This window comes from Vipera berus, assembly GCF_964194415.1.
Source record: "Vipera berus genome assembly, chromosome: 1".
Lineage (NCBI taxonomy): Eukaryota > Metazoa > Chordata > Lepidosauria > Squamata > Viperidae > Vipera > Vipera berus.
This window is the reverse complement of record NC_138202.1, coordinates 48,689,060-48,704,134: the sequence shown is the minus strand read 5'-3', so window position 1 is coordinate 48,704,134 and position 15,075 is coordinate 48,689,060. Positions and strand designations below refer to the sequence as shown.

At 35.7% G+C, this 15,075-nt stretch overlaps 1 protein-coding gene across 5 annotated transcripts in view; it reads right to left on the bottom strand.

The window, feature by feature from the left end:
* CEP128 (centrosomal protein 128) overlaps positions 1-15,075 on the bottom strand; it is a 223,176-nt gene that overhangs the window by 32,523 nt on the left and 175,578 nt on the right. For 4 of the 5 annotated variants that reach the window (XM_081316238.1, XM_081316240.1, XM_081316239.1 and 1 more), the window contains 2 exons: positions 14,154-14,177; positions 2,229-2,306 (listed from right to left, as the gene is read on the bottom strand). In XM_081316238.1, the coding sequence (XP_081172364.1) occupies positions 2,229-2,306; positions 14,154-14,177 (102 nt within the window). The remainder of the gene's footprint in view (positions 1-2,228; positions 2,307-14,153; positions 14,178-15,075) is intronic. The other variant, XM_081316241.1, reaches the window with a different exon arrangement.

Below are 15,075 nucleotides of genomic sequence, written 5' to 3'. Positions count from 1 at the left end.
CAGACAGATAGATAGATAGATAGATAGATGTAATACTTTGGGGTATATGTAAAAAATAGGGCTGAAGAGCAAAAGTAGCAGTGAAAACAACAAATATACAGTATGGTGGGGGACAGAACCTCTAGGGAAATGGGCATTGTAGATATGAGCCCCACTTCCAGCCTCCTGGCTTTGTTTTAGGAGCCATGTGGCTGGGCTTTTGGGAATTTTGGGCCGTAGCTATTACTTTTGAATATCAGATACTGTACAATTATTTTCATCCATGACTTGATCATGACACAGTGGACTTGGCTTAGCAAGACCTAGATAGGTAAGATGGTGAGTGCCTTCATCTCAAAATATGCCCATCCATATTTCATGGATGTATGTGCCTAGAAAGGGGAATGGTAATTGCCATCCAGGAGGGTTTGCAGGTCACCATGAACACTGTTTCACAGATAACAGGATATTGGGGCTTATTTCAGAGCTTGGGCTCCTAGACAGATTTGCACTTATTTGTGCACAGTAAATTCACAACCTTAGAATCCTCTTGGGCTCACAGTTCTGCTGGAAGAGCAGTTAAAGAATGTGACCAAGACAGTCTTTTCCACAGTTCTATCTTGTATTAAAACCTTTCTGGATAGGGAGAATGCTGCCTGTCATTCATGTCTGTGTTAGCTCATATTTGGACTGTTGCAATTAATCCTATATGGGAATAAACTTGAAGACTGCTTGAAAGCTGAATCTAATCCAAAATGTGGTGACCTTGAGGGATAATAGGCTCAACTCACTATTGTTACATCACTATTTAAGGAGCAACAGTTGTTGCTACTAAACCTCCAGGTGCAATTTTATTTATTTATTTATTTATTTTATTTTAATTCCATTTATATCCCGCCCTTCTCCGAAGACTCAGGGCGGCTTTACAAGCTTAGCAGTAGCCTTCATTCTATGTATATGCCTGCTTATTAGGGCTTCCCCCCCCAAGCGGCATTATTACAAAGTCAGCTTAATTGCCCCCAACAATCTGGGTCCTCATTTTACCAATTGGCCTTTACATTTATCTTCTCTGGAACAGCACAGAGCCTGGAGTTAAGGGCAGTATCATTCTTACAATTTTGGAAAGCAGTTAAGATCTGGCTCTTCTGAAGAGCCTTTGAAGGCTTATGAAGTATACTTATGAAGTATGATGTTATGGGTGGGGGTTTTTGGATGGGGAGTATTCTTATTCATATTATGTTTCAATCTAGATTATATAACAGGCAGAGTATAACCCATAACGTTGTTTTAGATGAGAATAAGCCTTAGTAAATAAACAAATATGTACATTCATATATATAGTACTTAGTCTACATTTTAAACATCTGACACGAATATACTCCTTCATGTAATGCCAGTTTTACTCAGGCTAATGAACAAATGATAATATTCCAACTGCTTTCCTATTGAATTTGCTGGTAGTTGTGTGATAAAGAATACCAGTTATGAGACTACAGACTTCCAGGATGTCATCATATGGAAAGTAAGGTTTGAAGAATTTATCTCAGTAAATATACTGTATCTTTATCATATCTTTTTTTTTAATTCCATTTATATCCCGCCCTTCTCCGAAGACTCAGGGCAGCTTACAAGCTTAGCAGTAGCCTTCATTCTATGTATATGCCTGCTTATTAGGGCTTTCACACACACCCCCAAGCGGCATTATTACAAAGTCAGCTTAATTGCCCCCAACAATCTGGGTCCTCTTGCATTATATCTTAATAAATCAAACAAAAATTATCACTTTTCAAATAGTCTTTCACATAGCTAAATGATATCAAGTTTTAAAAGGTTGCCAAAACATTGTGAATATATCAAAAACTGGGATAGAGAAATATTTTCAGATTTTAAATTCATTAAACCTTAAAAACATCACAGTTACGTGGTATTACAATGTGGTATTCAAATCAAGATGGAAGGACTCTCCTTGAGAAATATCTTTTTGAGCAGGTAAAGGAATGGTAAAGAAGGAATTTGCTGCCAAACAAATCTATTCAGCTTCATGCTAATATGTGTACCTCAAATAGAGGTTTATAACATGTGTTTTAGATGTCATGCCTTAAGTATATTCCCCTATTTTTATAGTTATTGTTATTAATAAAAGAAAAAAGAAAAAAGGAGCAAAACACAGAGATAAGTATAATACTTTCCCCTATTGTATAGAATGCTAGTAAATATTTAAAAATGAAAGAGATCTCAAATATTCTTACCCCAAAATCTCCACTATCTTCTGTAACATTCAGTTTCTCAGGAGCAGATTCCAGATGTTCTAAGGCCAACTGAGTACTCTGAAAAACATTGAAGTATTCAAAAGGGCTGTATGCATGATGAGCCTGCACATGTGATATTGCCATTAACAAGATGATGGAACAATAAATAGTTTCACAAAAGTTGAGAGTTGGACAGCAAGATGGGCAGCATATAAATGTAATAAATGAATGAATGAAGTAATTGCAAAATTACACTAAAGCTTTGGACATCTTTCCTCAGGGTGGAAACTGCACACTTCACACTAATCTGGAGGCACAATATTTGAACACTTTGATATACTTAATGATTAAAATGATATTGATATCTAGAAAAATTCATAAGAACCCTTCACTCATTATAAATAGGAATCAATTACTTTTATTTATTCATAAAAAAATACAAACTAACACAAATACAACACAGACCAGAACACAAAAGCTTTTTTTCTCTGCCTTTCATGTTTAGTACATTTATTTTCCTTGACACATCCTGCAATGTAACTCAGCTGAAGAGACCACTTGCAGTATAACATGACTTCCCTGAACTACTAAATGTGCTGCCCAATTTTAAACCACTGGAGACTGGGACATACCCAGGCTCAGTTCATTTACAAGGCAGAGAGCCCTTCATTTGAGGACACAGGAGAGATGAAAGTTCCACCAAATCCAGAAAACATAGGCAAATGTATATTCAAGCTTAAAGATGCTATATACTATTAAAGAATCAGATCTTTGTGGGTCAAGGGTTACACCCAAACAATCTTTTTCCCAAGGAGAAATTCCTTCTGAATATTCACATAATCCCCAAATCTCTGATTTATAAGATCTCAGTTCAGAGCAGCCATGCTGGAAGCAAGGTCTTTAATGTAGCTCTGGCACTTTTTATTCTATCGACAATTTGACCTTATATTAGATTTTGCTTTAGTCCATAAATTCATATCTGATGTTCCTGGATTCCCAAATAGGCAGAAAGATGACCAAGATAAAAGACAGAACACTCAACTTGCCAGACAAAACTCTAGAATCTAGTAATTTGTTTGAAGGCATGTCTGTCTGTCTGTCTAGCTTGCTTTTTGGCTATTTCCAACATCTCTGTGAAACTCATAATGCCAGAATATAAAGCAATGCCCCCCAACTCCTGATACATATAAAAGATTAAAAAATGCAAACACCATCCACCTCTGAACCCTACCTTCATTACCATGCACCAATGAAAAAGGAAATAGATACATTTTTTTTAATTTTCCTAAAGAACAAGAGGGTGAAATCTTTGTTGGCAGTGAGTTCCCATATGTGGGGGGTAGCTCCTGAAAATGTCTCTTTCAAGGCTCTGTCAGGTGACAATCCTGTAGAGATGGGATCATATTTGATTTGGTTGGATGGGCAGATTCATTTATTTCTTTGAAATATTTGTATAATCACCCATTTTAGAACCAAATGACTCACAAGTAAATAAATAAATAAAACAATATATACAAGGAATAAAATCAGAGAATATAATAAATACAATAAATACATACAATATTGTATTTATATTATACAATAATGCAATACAATACATCCAAAACCAGAAATGCCTAGTACCACAAAAGAACCTCCGCAATGCAGCCCACAAAATTCTCCACACATTCCAGCTTTCTGTAGGTTAAAAAGAGAGGGACCTGCCAGATTTAAAGGGGGAAGGTGTTCTATAAGGCAGGGACTGCAACAGAAAAAGCACACTTCCCAGGTCCCACAAGATGGCAATATTTAAGAGAAGAGATCTGGAACAATGTTTCCAATATGAATTTCTCCCATGAAATACTAAGGCAGAAAAATGTGAGCTGGTTGAACAATCAAGAGACCGAAAGCCCATATGATGTGGTGAAGGTATTAAATTAAAAGTAGAGTAACCCAAGTTCAAGTCTAGATTGAGCCATGGTAGGTCACTGGCTGACTTTAGACCAGTCATTTTCTCTCAGTTAAAGCTAATATACAGGGTTATTTAAGTTTCCGGATGAAAGGACTGTAAGTCAAATGAATGTATAAACAATTAATTCCTAATGAATATATATATATATATATATATATATATATATATATATATATATATATATATATATATATATATGTATGTATGTATGTATGTATGTATGTATGATGTATGTACGTACGTATATATATATATATATATATATATATATATATATATATATATATATATATATATATATATATGTATATGTATATATGTATATGTATATATCTTCAGATCAAGGTGGATGGAAATGTTAAGTGGCAAACCTAGGCATGTTTGATAAATTTATAAATGCCCCACATAAGAGTTAGAAAATAAAATGATCAAATTTGATGAGAGAAAAATGGAGTGGGGGATAAGAAAATTCTTAATGGAAAAGTGCCACAATGGCCATAATCCAGACTTGAACAAGAACCAACGAATCTTCAGCATCATATGACACTGAATATGAGCAACAGTGTGATACCTTTACAAAACAATAACAACAATTCCTAGGTTGCATCAAATACATACAATGTCAAATTCAAGTTAATCATTCTATTTTTATTGGTGAGATCACACCTGGACTGTTGCCTCCAGTTCTGGGCACATGTCCAGAGCACAGCAACCTAGATGGTTAAGGGGCTTGAGAAGAAGCACTGGATGTATTCAGCCTGGAGAAAGTAAAAGTGTGAGAAGACATGATAGCTATCTTCCTATATCTGCATGTGGAGTCTGAATTGTTCTGTTTCATTAAGAATGACAAGAAACAATGGACTTAAATTACAAGGAAGGAGATTGAATATCAGGAAGAAATATCCTACTGGTATGAGCTTTCAATAATAAAACAGTCTGTCTTGGTAGGAGATGGATTCTCTTTGCTGAAGGTATTTAATAGGTGTGGCATGATCATCTGTCAAGGATATTGTCGAAATGAATTTTTGCATTTGCACAAGACTGGACAAAATAAACATCAAGGCATCTTCCAAGCTTTACTTTTTCTGATTTTGTGATATTAAACTGCATTTGCAAGTTATCCTGTTTCTACTATAATTAAGCCAAACATTAATCAGCCAAGTGGCCAAACAGACAATGATATGGAAAAAGAGATATATTTTAAAGGATGTAGGTTAGGACGCTGAGTTTGTCGATCAGAAGGTCGGCAGTTTGGCGGGTCGAATCCCGAGTGCCGCATAACAGAGTGAGCGCCTGTTACTCGTCCCAGCTTCTGCCAACCTAGCAGTTCGAAAGCATGTAAAAATGCAAGTAGAAAAATAGGGACCACTATGGTGGGAAGGAAACAGCGTTCTGTGCGCCTTTGGTGTCCAGTCATGCCGGCCACATGACCACGGAGATGTCTTCGGACAAGCGCTGGCTCTTCGGCTTTGAAACGGAGATGAGCACCAGCCCCTAGAGTCGGAAACGACTAGCACGCATGTGCGGGGGAACCTTTACCTTTACCTTATTCAGGAATAACGAAAATGGCTTTACAGGTGCCCTTGGATTGCTACCAGCTTTGTTTCATTGAGTAGAAATCCCTGGAGAAAATCCTGATAAGTAAATTGGGATTCTTTATAAGCCTTCTAATTAAATTATTCAAAATAGATAATTGAATTTGAAAAACCAAATAGTATCCAAAGGTTTGAGTAGACAAATGTTCAAGTACAACAAAAGGCTTTCAATAGTCAATAACTTCATTCACATCAAGGGACACCAATTGCTTAATGTCTATTGATTTTGAATTCATATTTACCTTATGTTTTGCCAGGATTTATAGAAGCTTTCTGAGTGTTATCTTTGTAGTAAAGAGCTAAGTGCAGAGGGAAAAATTGACATGTGTTCTGAAACACAAAAAAGTTCAAGGTTTGGGCATCTCAAACTGAGTGGAAATAAATACTCCAGCTGTGGTGGCGCAGTGGTTGAAGCACAGTATTGCAAGCTAATTCTGCTAACTGCCGACTGCCAGAAGTTCACCAGTTCAGTTCTCACCGGATCAAGGTTGATTTAGCCTTCCATCCTTCCAAGGTCGGTAAAATGAGGACCCAGATTGTTGGGGGCACTATGCTGGCTTTGTAAACCACAGAGCGGGCTGTAAAGCTCTGTGAAGCAGTATTTAAGTCTAAGTACTATTGCTGCAATTGACATATTCTATATATTTGATTTAAAATACTGTGATCATTTTTTACAAAAAATAAGAAACCCATTATACTAAAGATTCTTTAGATTCACCACTCTCTAAAGTGGAGTCAGTGATTGCAATTATATGTCTGGCAGTAAATAGAAGTGAATTTCTTTGAAGTACTTACAATTATTCATTGAAATTGGTCTAAGTATTAGCAGGTCATTTCACTCCATTCTAGATAACTCTCCAAATAAAAATCCTTATGCCACTATCAAATTAACTTCCATGCATATAAAATGATGGAAAACAACATTAGCTTTAAAAAAATCTGAATGCTCAGAGGAAAATTGCTATATCTTGCTATATTCTTTACTACTTTCAAAAAGGCTTTTGCTTGTTTTCAGTGCATTTTTAGTGTGTGAACATCAAAAGCAATCTTTAAAAAGGGATCACTACAGAATTCTTTGTTTCGCTGTAGGTAGCATAATGTGCTTCTAGCAAAACTACAGCTAAAGTTTATATTAAAATATTTAAGCTTCACACTTGGATCTTTACACAATTAGCATAAGAAGAATTAATCAAGAAAACTAAATATATATTCTCTATAAAATTCCAGGCATTTCATCATATACTTATTAAAGCTACACCTTGCAAAATATGCTTAGCTGTGTATTTAAAAATATTCAAGAAAAGCTCTCTGAGAGGATACTTCTATACCTTGGTTTTTTTTTCCACAACCCCCCCCCCCCAAAAAAAAGAAAGAAAATTGCTTGGAGGTGTCTATCAATGTCTGTTCCTCGTTAAATTGCTCACTTCTTTCCCACAAAGAAGCTGCACTCATTTACATTGTATGCTTCATTTATAGTGGCCTTATGTTCATCAAAGTCTTGATTTTCCACCCCATTAATTTGTGATGAGATGTATAGTTTGCTACTTCTTCCCAAAGTCATTTCTGGCCCTGGTCTTTGTAAGGGCTGGAAAAGGTTGAGAGATATTTGAAAGAGACAGCAGATTCTCAGCAGGTCTTCCTGCAGCCTTGAGCCACAGAAAAGTTAACAGTGTAAAACAGAACAAGGGGCTTAACTGTTCAGCAGTTACCTTAAAGAAACAATATGCTCCAGAAACTGCAGAGCATATGATTTTCAAACAACACTCTCTTTAAAATTCAATGTGTTTCTTTTACCTTCATCACAGACAGACAGAGATGATAAGTAATGAAATGCATTAACATTTGAGTTTCACTAATATTTTATTTTCTCCAAAAGCAGTCATTTAATATTACTGCGTCTGATGTTAAGACTTATGTTTATTCTACACTAAAGGAGCAAAGGATATACATGAGCTTATCTACACAATTCACAATTTTCCAAAATCGATGTGAAAAGCATCGAGTATAGCGTACAACTTAGAATTTCCCTTTTCATGTGTCTGAAATTTTAAATGTGCTTCCAAAGGACAAAGTCTGTTTGTTTCATTGCAGTCCAAACAACTGAAGGCTTGTTTCAGGCTTGTTACAACAGTGCCAACAGCTAAGTACCAGCATTATAATCTGTGTGGAAAATAGCTGCCAGGTTAATATTCACTTCACTTAAAAAGCATGTGAAAAACTAGTATGATTCATGAGTACGGTTGCAGGAATAGATTTTGTGCTCTCATTATGGCAGGCAAGAACACATCAGCTACACTACAATAGTTTTGCTGGTTATGAAGATGGGTAAGAGTGGGGGTGAAAGGACAGGCAAATAAAAGCATAAAAGCCAAAAACAAGAAAAGAAAACTTATTTCAGCTGACCTTTAGAAAACAACAACAATAATTTACTGACACATTCAATAAACTCCAAAATTAGATTTGAGTACCATATTAATGATGGCATTTTTCTCTATTAAAAGGGAGAGGTTTAATCGTGTAGAACAAAATGTTAAAAAGGTTGGTGAGAACACCTGACAGAGTGAGTGATTAAGTACTGCTAATTATTGCCCAGAAACTGAAAATGATGTGCCATAATGCATGCAGTACAACTAATCCAGAAGAGAACAAACATATGTGTCTGCTTGTTATTTAACAGGGAGCAAAGGACAGTGATAAAGCTGATAAGGGTCAACCAATTCCAATTGGACCAATAGAAGCAGCATTTACTTAAAAGTGCACTCTTCCATTATACAGTGACTGCTATTAATCTCATTTTCCTAATATAAAAAGTTTATTTACACAGCAAGGTATGTTCTATCTTCTTAGAGAGAATGATAAAACATGGTGCTTATTTTCCATGACTTTATATAACCCCTTGGGTATTTAAAGGGCATGTAAGCAGTTAATCCTTCTTATATTGATGCATATGCAATGATAGACAGCTCTAGATTGTCCCACAGGACAGATCTAAATCAAAAGAAGACATTACTTTTTATTTTTAGTCTTGAAGCCACAAACTCAAAACCACACTCCAGTAACAAAAAGATTGCACATTCCCCAACAAGGGATTCTTACTTCCAATGCTGGGTAATAAAAAGTTGTTTACTGGTAATAATGATGCTCTGAGTGATGCATGTGTATCAAGAAATATAGATTCTATATCAAGGGTGTCAAACTAGCAATGTCACGTGACATATCATGACTTTTTTTTCCTATTGCCGGCAATAGGGTGGGCATGGTTTCACCATGATGCATCCGGCCTGCAGGCCAGCAGTTTGACACCCTTGTTCTATATCTACAGTCTGCTGAAGTCCTATTAGGAGTTTTTCTAGAGTTCTATAGTTCAGGTTGACAAATATGACTAACTTTGCACACTTTGATAACACTCCTACTCTTTCCTCAGTTTCTTTTCAACTAAAGAAACGGTTCAGGAACTAGGATAACAAGCCAAGGAGGAAACTGAGGATGGGAAAGAGGGCTGATTTTGATCATGCAAAGATAGGAGCTATCTATAATGTTTCCCAATTTATTCCAGTATGTCTCAATGACAATGACAATGCATTAAGGAAATGGTAAAGCTAGAGTGCAATTCCAATTCAAGTTATGAACACAATCGGTCCAGTAAGGGACTTGAAGACCCCTATCGAGAGATATACAGTACTTGCATGTTGTACCAGTCCATGCCAAGAAAAAAACAAAACAAATTACCAGAATACCTATCCTGGAGGATAGCACTTAAGTGCTGACAATATGGAACTCCTGCCACAGAAGTTAAAAGAAATGGAAGAAGTGTGACATGCTTGGCAGGAAACAGAGAAACAGATGCTGAATAGGAATGCTATCTCATTGCACCCCATTTGCACTCCACTTTATCTGTATGGAATTATATGGAACTATGCATTAGAATTTCTTTTACTTTGCTAATTTATTGCTGAATTCTGAAACAATTGTTTTCTTGAAATTTGTGCAACATCTTGTCTACTTTGAAGTGGGAAGCACAGTCTGGCTTCTTCAATGAATTCCTTGCTAATTTCCCATGAATCCATTGCCAGGTAGGAAGTAACACTGGAGTTCAGGTTTCTGAGTGAAGAAACTGTAAGATTTATCAATGAGAAAAGGAGACTATAGACCAAGAATAGATCATGCATATGAAGCAGGCATATGAGAGAGCTGCTTTACATGAGCTTTGTGGGAAGTAATCCTACTTGACCTCCAAAGAAAAAGAAAAAAAAAACATCAAAGGATTCGCAGAAGCAGGTTCTTCTGATTCCAATAACTAATCCTTATGGACTGATTGCATGTCTATGTTAATAACCGTTTTGGTATCAGCCTGTGGGGTTATATGTGATGCCAGTACTATGTATCAAATTGGAACTTCAGAGGCAGATAAAAGAAGCCAGAAGGAGCCATAAAATTTATAACAGGCTTTATAGGAATAGTATGATATGAACTGATCTTGAAGATGGTATAAAAACAGTTCACCAAACCATAAGGATACATTGAGGCAAAAAGAGAGAGAGATGTTAATAATAAGCATCCCAGAATTTACATCTGTGGTATACAACAAAACATATGCAACATTCATTAATTTGGAATCAGACTCTCTACTTCCCTTTAACTGGTAGGAAACCACTCCCTAGTTCATAATGAAAGCCCAGAGAAATGATACTGATGCTCAACACTGAACACCATTACTGAAAATTTGAGCCATAAAATTTGAACCATAAAATTTGAACCATAAAATTTGAACCACAAACCTTGAGGATGCATTTCTGATCTCAACTCTGGGAGTCCCTGGATTGATCACTGGGTAGCTTTTAATCCAGTTTGGGTTGTCACTTCCCATATATTATGCTGAACCTGAAGGTGCGTATTTCACATGAATGATGCAACCGTGTCAGTCTATCATCCTTAGAAATGGCAATGCCAGTAGTGGCAGGAGTGGCAGTATCAAAATACTGTGGCTTCTGCTGTACAGATCACAGAGACTACCTGAGAGTTATTGGTCCTGATAGTTTCAATTAGAAGTTCTCTTCTTTCATTTGAAGATCAGCTGAGAGGAAGGTTTCTTCCTGTTTTGGAGCTTTCTTGGCCCAAGAAGGAAGAAACTATACAGTACATCTTAGGGCAGGCAAACTAATATTTTTGAAGGAAAGGACAGTAGGATTAGTTTGGCAAAGCCACTACAAGAAGTTGCATCACTGCTGAAACAGAGAGAGCTACAATAGATCAAAATGGAGAACATCTACAGCATACTGAGACTGAAGGCATTTGCTAAGAAATTAGGGGGTCCAGTTCCCTTCAGTGCTTATTTCCAAAGAAGCACCTACACATAGGAAAATCAATTCGTGCTTGTCTGCCAATAGCTTTGAGAATCAATTTTGCTCTTCTTGTCCAAACAGCAAGTAGAGCAAGTGACCATCAACATAGTAATTTGAAATGACATCAACACGTAGTAATTCGAAATGACAAACACATTTACAAAATAGCACTTAGATAAGGTGGGAAAATTTCATGTTCAATCCCTAGATCTTGTCGCACCAATAATTCCTCCACCCTTTTCCTGTAGCTTGTTTTTTATTTTCCTATTACAGAGACAAGTGAAAATAAAATGAAATATTAATATTCTGTTATCTTTTACAGAAAACTTGGAAAATTTTCCATAGTAACTAACAAGAAACTGAGGATAGAATGGGTATATCAGCTGGGAACATACACAGTTGAGGTGTATTTGTTACCCCAAACCTCACCTATAAAGCTGCCAACAGAGGTGTACAGTCCATAAGTATAATACAGTATGCAGAAATGATGATGAATAAAAACTGACTTATGTAGTCCATGGGCATTTTTTTAAAAATGGAAAAGTCTTGGGGTGTAGCTAAGTAATCCTTTAAGTGTAAACCAAAAGATAAAGAAGCATGCCCATAATTTACAGTGACAGCAACAGACTGTTACTTATAACTTAGCTAGGAGGTGTAATGTTAAAGATGATCCAAGAAAGATGTCTTTTAAAGTAACTGTGGCTATACATCAAATATAACATCAGAGAGCCAAAGTATGCCTATACCCGAGTTCAGTATACAATTCTTTAAAAGTTTCTGTTAATATGAAGTATAATAAAAAAGAGAACATAGCAAAATTTCCTTCACAAAGTTATTAATTGGAGGTCTTCAAGTCTAACCCCCTGCTCAAGCAGGAGTCCCTGTACCATTTCAGACAAACGGTTTTCCAAACTCTTCTTAAACACCTCCAGTGACGGAGCATTCACAACTTCTGAAGGTAAGCCATTCCACTAATTAATTGTTCTAACTGTCAGGAAATTTCTCCTTATTTTGAGGTTGCTTCTCTCCTTGATTAGTTTCCATCTATTGCTTCCTGTCCTGCCTTCAGTGCCTTATAGAATAAATTGCCCCCCTCTTCTTCGTGGCCACCCATTAAATACTAGAACACTGCTATCATGTCACAGCCTTTTCATTAGACTAGATACATCCAATTCATGTAACCGTTCTTCATATGTTTCAGCCTCAGTTTCCTAATCATCTTTGTTGTTCTTTCTAGAGTCTCAACATATTTTTTATATTGTGGCAACCAAAATTGAATGCAATATTCCAAGTGTGTTCTTACCAAGACATTTTAAAGCGGTACTAAAACTTCACACAATCATGATTACATCCCTCTGTTAATGCAGCTTAGGATTGCACTGGCTCTCATTGCTGGCTCATATTTAAGTGGTTGTCCACTAGGACTCCTAGATTCCTCTTGCAGTTGTTGTTGTTGTTGTTGTTGTTGTTGTTGTTGTTGTTATTATTATTATTATTATTATTATTATTATTATTATTATTATTATTATTAATTCGGTTTATATACCGCCCTACTCCCAAAGGACTCAGGGCGGTTTACTTATATTTGTGGCTCTATACCTGTGTGTTTGGTTTTCCTTGATTTATGACCCCAATTGGGCCCAAATTTTCTGTTGTCAAGTGAAACATTTGTTAAATGAGTTTTGCCTCATTTTATGACTTTTCTTGCCACAGTTAAGTGAATCACTGCAGTTGTTAAGTTAATAACACAGTTGTTAAGTGAATCCTCATTGACTCTGCTTGTCAGAATACTGCAAAAGGCTATTTGTATTTATGACACTGCAATTGTCATACATACAAATCAATTGCCAAGCATCTGAATTTTGGTCAGGTGACCATGGGGATGTTGTAATGATTGTAAGTGTGAAAAACAGTTATACATCACTTTTTTCAGATGACATTGTAACTTTGAATGGTCCCTAAGTGAACTGTTGTAAGTTGAGGACTACCTATATTTACTAATTTTACTATTTACTACTATTATTATTCTAAATAACTTTAATATGCAAGATATGGTTGCATCTTAGTTTCAAGATTTTATGAATTAAATTTATTATTTGGATACATTTCAATCTGTCTTCTCTGCACTGTAGTAATAAACCTGCCAATAATTCTATTTTTTTTTAAAAAAATGCCTAATATAAGTGTATCATTATAAATTAAACATGTGCACACATGTACTTTATTCATTGTTCGGGAAGACAAAAAGATGAGCAATACTTAATTTGCCTCATACAAGAGTCTGAATATCAAGTAACAACAAGATTGTTGACACACACTTGTTTCTGCAAGAATTCAAGCACCTCTGTCCTGAAGGGAAAATGTAATTTGCTATTGCCACACTCCAAAATGGATGTCCAAATAAAGCTTTTCATACCCCAATCTATATAATTACTTAGGTCAACAACTTCAGTTTCCTAAAGGCAATATACATAATTGCAAAGAATATTAAAACCTAAGCACACTCATCATTTTCAAGTATAAACAGTTTATATTTTTAATTGACCTTTAAAGTATGGATGACTTTACCAACATACTTCCATATTAAGTGATCTCATGTGGATGTCCTGTGCTTTTGTACATATTATTTGGTTTATCACAGCTAAACTGGCAAGAGACAATTTTATGTAATGTTTAAGGCACAAGGCTAGAAATCAGAAGACCGTGAATTCTAGTCTCAACTTAGACATAATTGGGTGACCTTGGGCAGTGCCTCTCTGTCAGCCCTGGAAAGCAGGCAATGGCAAACTATATCCAAAATCTTGTCAAGAAAGTTTCAGGGACTACTCCAGGCAGTGACCAAGGATCAACAGTAATCTGAAGGCATGCATGCGCGCACTCAAGCACACCCACAACTGGCAATAACTCCACCTTTTTGAAATTGACTCACAGTTTCTAAAACTTTTTAATATTCCACTTATATTATCTTTTAACAAAAAGAAGAAAAATCTTACTTGAAAGTAATTCATGAGAAGTAGACCAATAAAATACAACTTACTGTTTCAAATGCTGTTATTCGCTCCTGTATTGAAAGAAAGCAATAAGAAAGTATAGTAAGATCATGATCAAGATTAAAGACATAAATGTAGTACTTCAATCAAATCTTAGTACAGGATATGCCCACATAAGATTTTATGTTTTATGATTAAACAATGTTACTGCATTTGTATTTGTTTTATTTTATTAATCATAGTATTAATTATAATATTAAATATTAACTATAGTATTTGAATACAGTCCTATACAATGAGAATAATCCAGTCCTTTTTTGACAACAGCAATGGGATAAAAATCAAAAAATGTTTACTTAGTGAAAATTATTGGTTTAATGCACTGTATATTAAACTATTTCTACTCATCATTTTAAAGTTAATTACCACTTACCAATTCACTATCTTCTATGAATGTGAAACAGACATTTTAAACTTATTTTCTGTTCAGAATCCTGTTTTTTTTGTTGCCATACAACCTTGTGCTACAAGTCTATAATACACTTATTTAGAGAATTGGCTTAGGTCAGGGGTGTCAAACTGCCGGCCTGCAGGCCAGATGCATCATAGCGAAACCGTACCCACCCCATTGCCGGCAATGGCAAAAAGTCACGATATGTTGTGACATGTCACGTGACGTTGCGAGTTTGACACCCGTGGCTTAGGTTATTCTACTCAAGCAAGCAAAAGGAGAAGCTGGCAACACCAGCCCAATCATTTTTATTCATGAAAGCCTAATACTGTATAATTATTTAAATGATCATGATAGTAAATATGTCCAAAGATAAAAAAGCAGTATTGCTGCCAGAGAATTTTGTGTGAATTGTTGGAATGCTTGGCATTACCATCTATATAAGCCAAAGATAAGCCAATTTGAGGGCCTTTAGGATGACATGGTGGATATTGGAATCAAAGAAAAGATCTATAGTT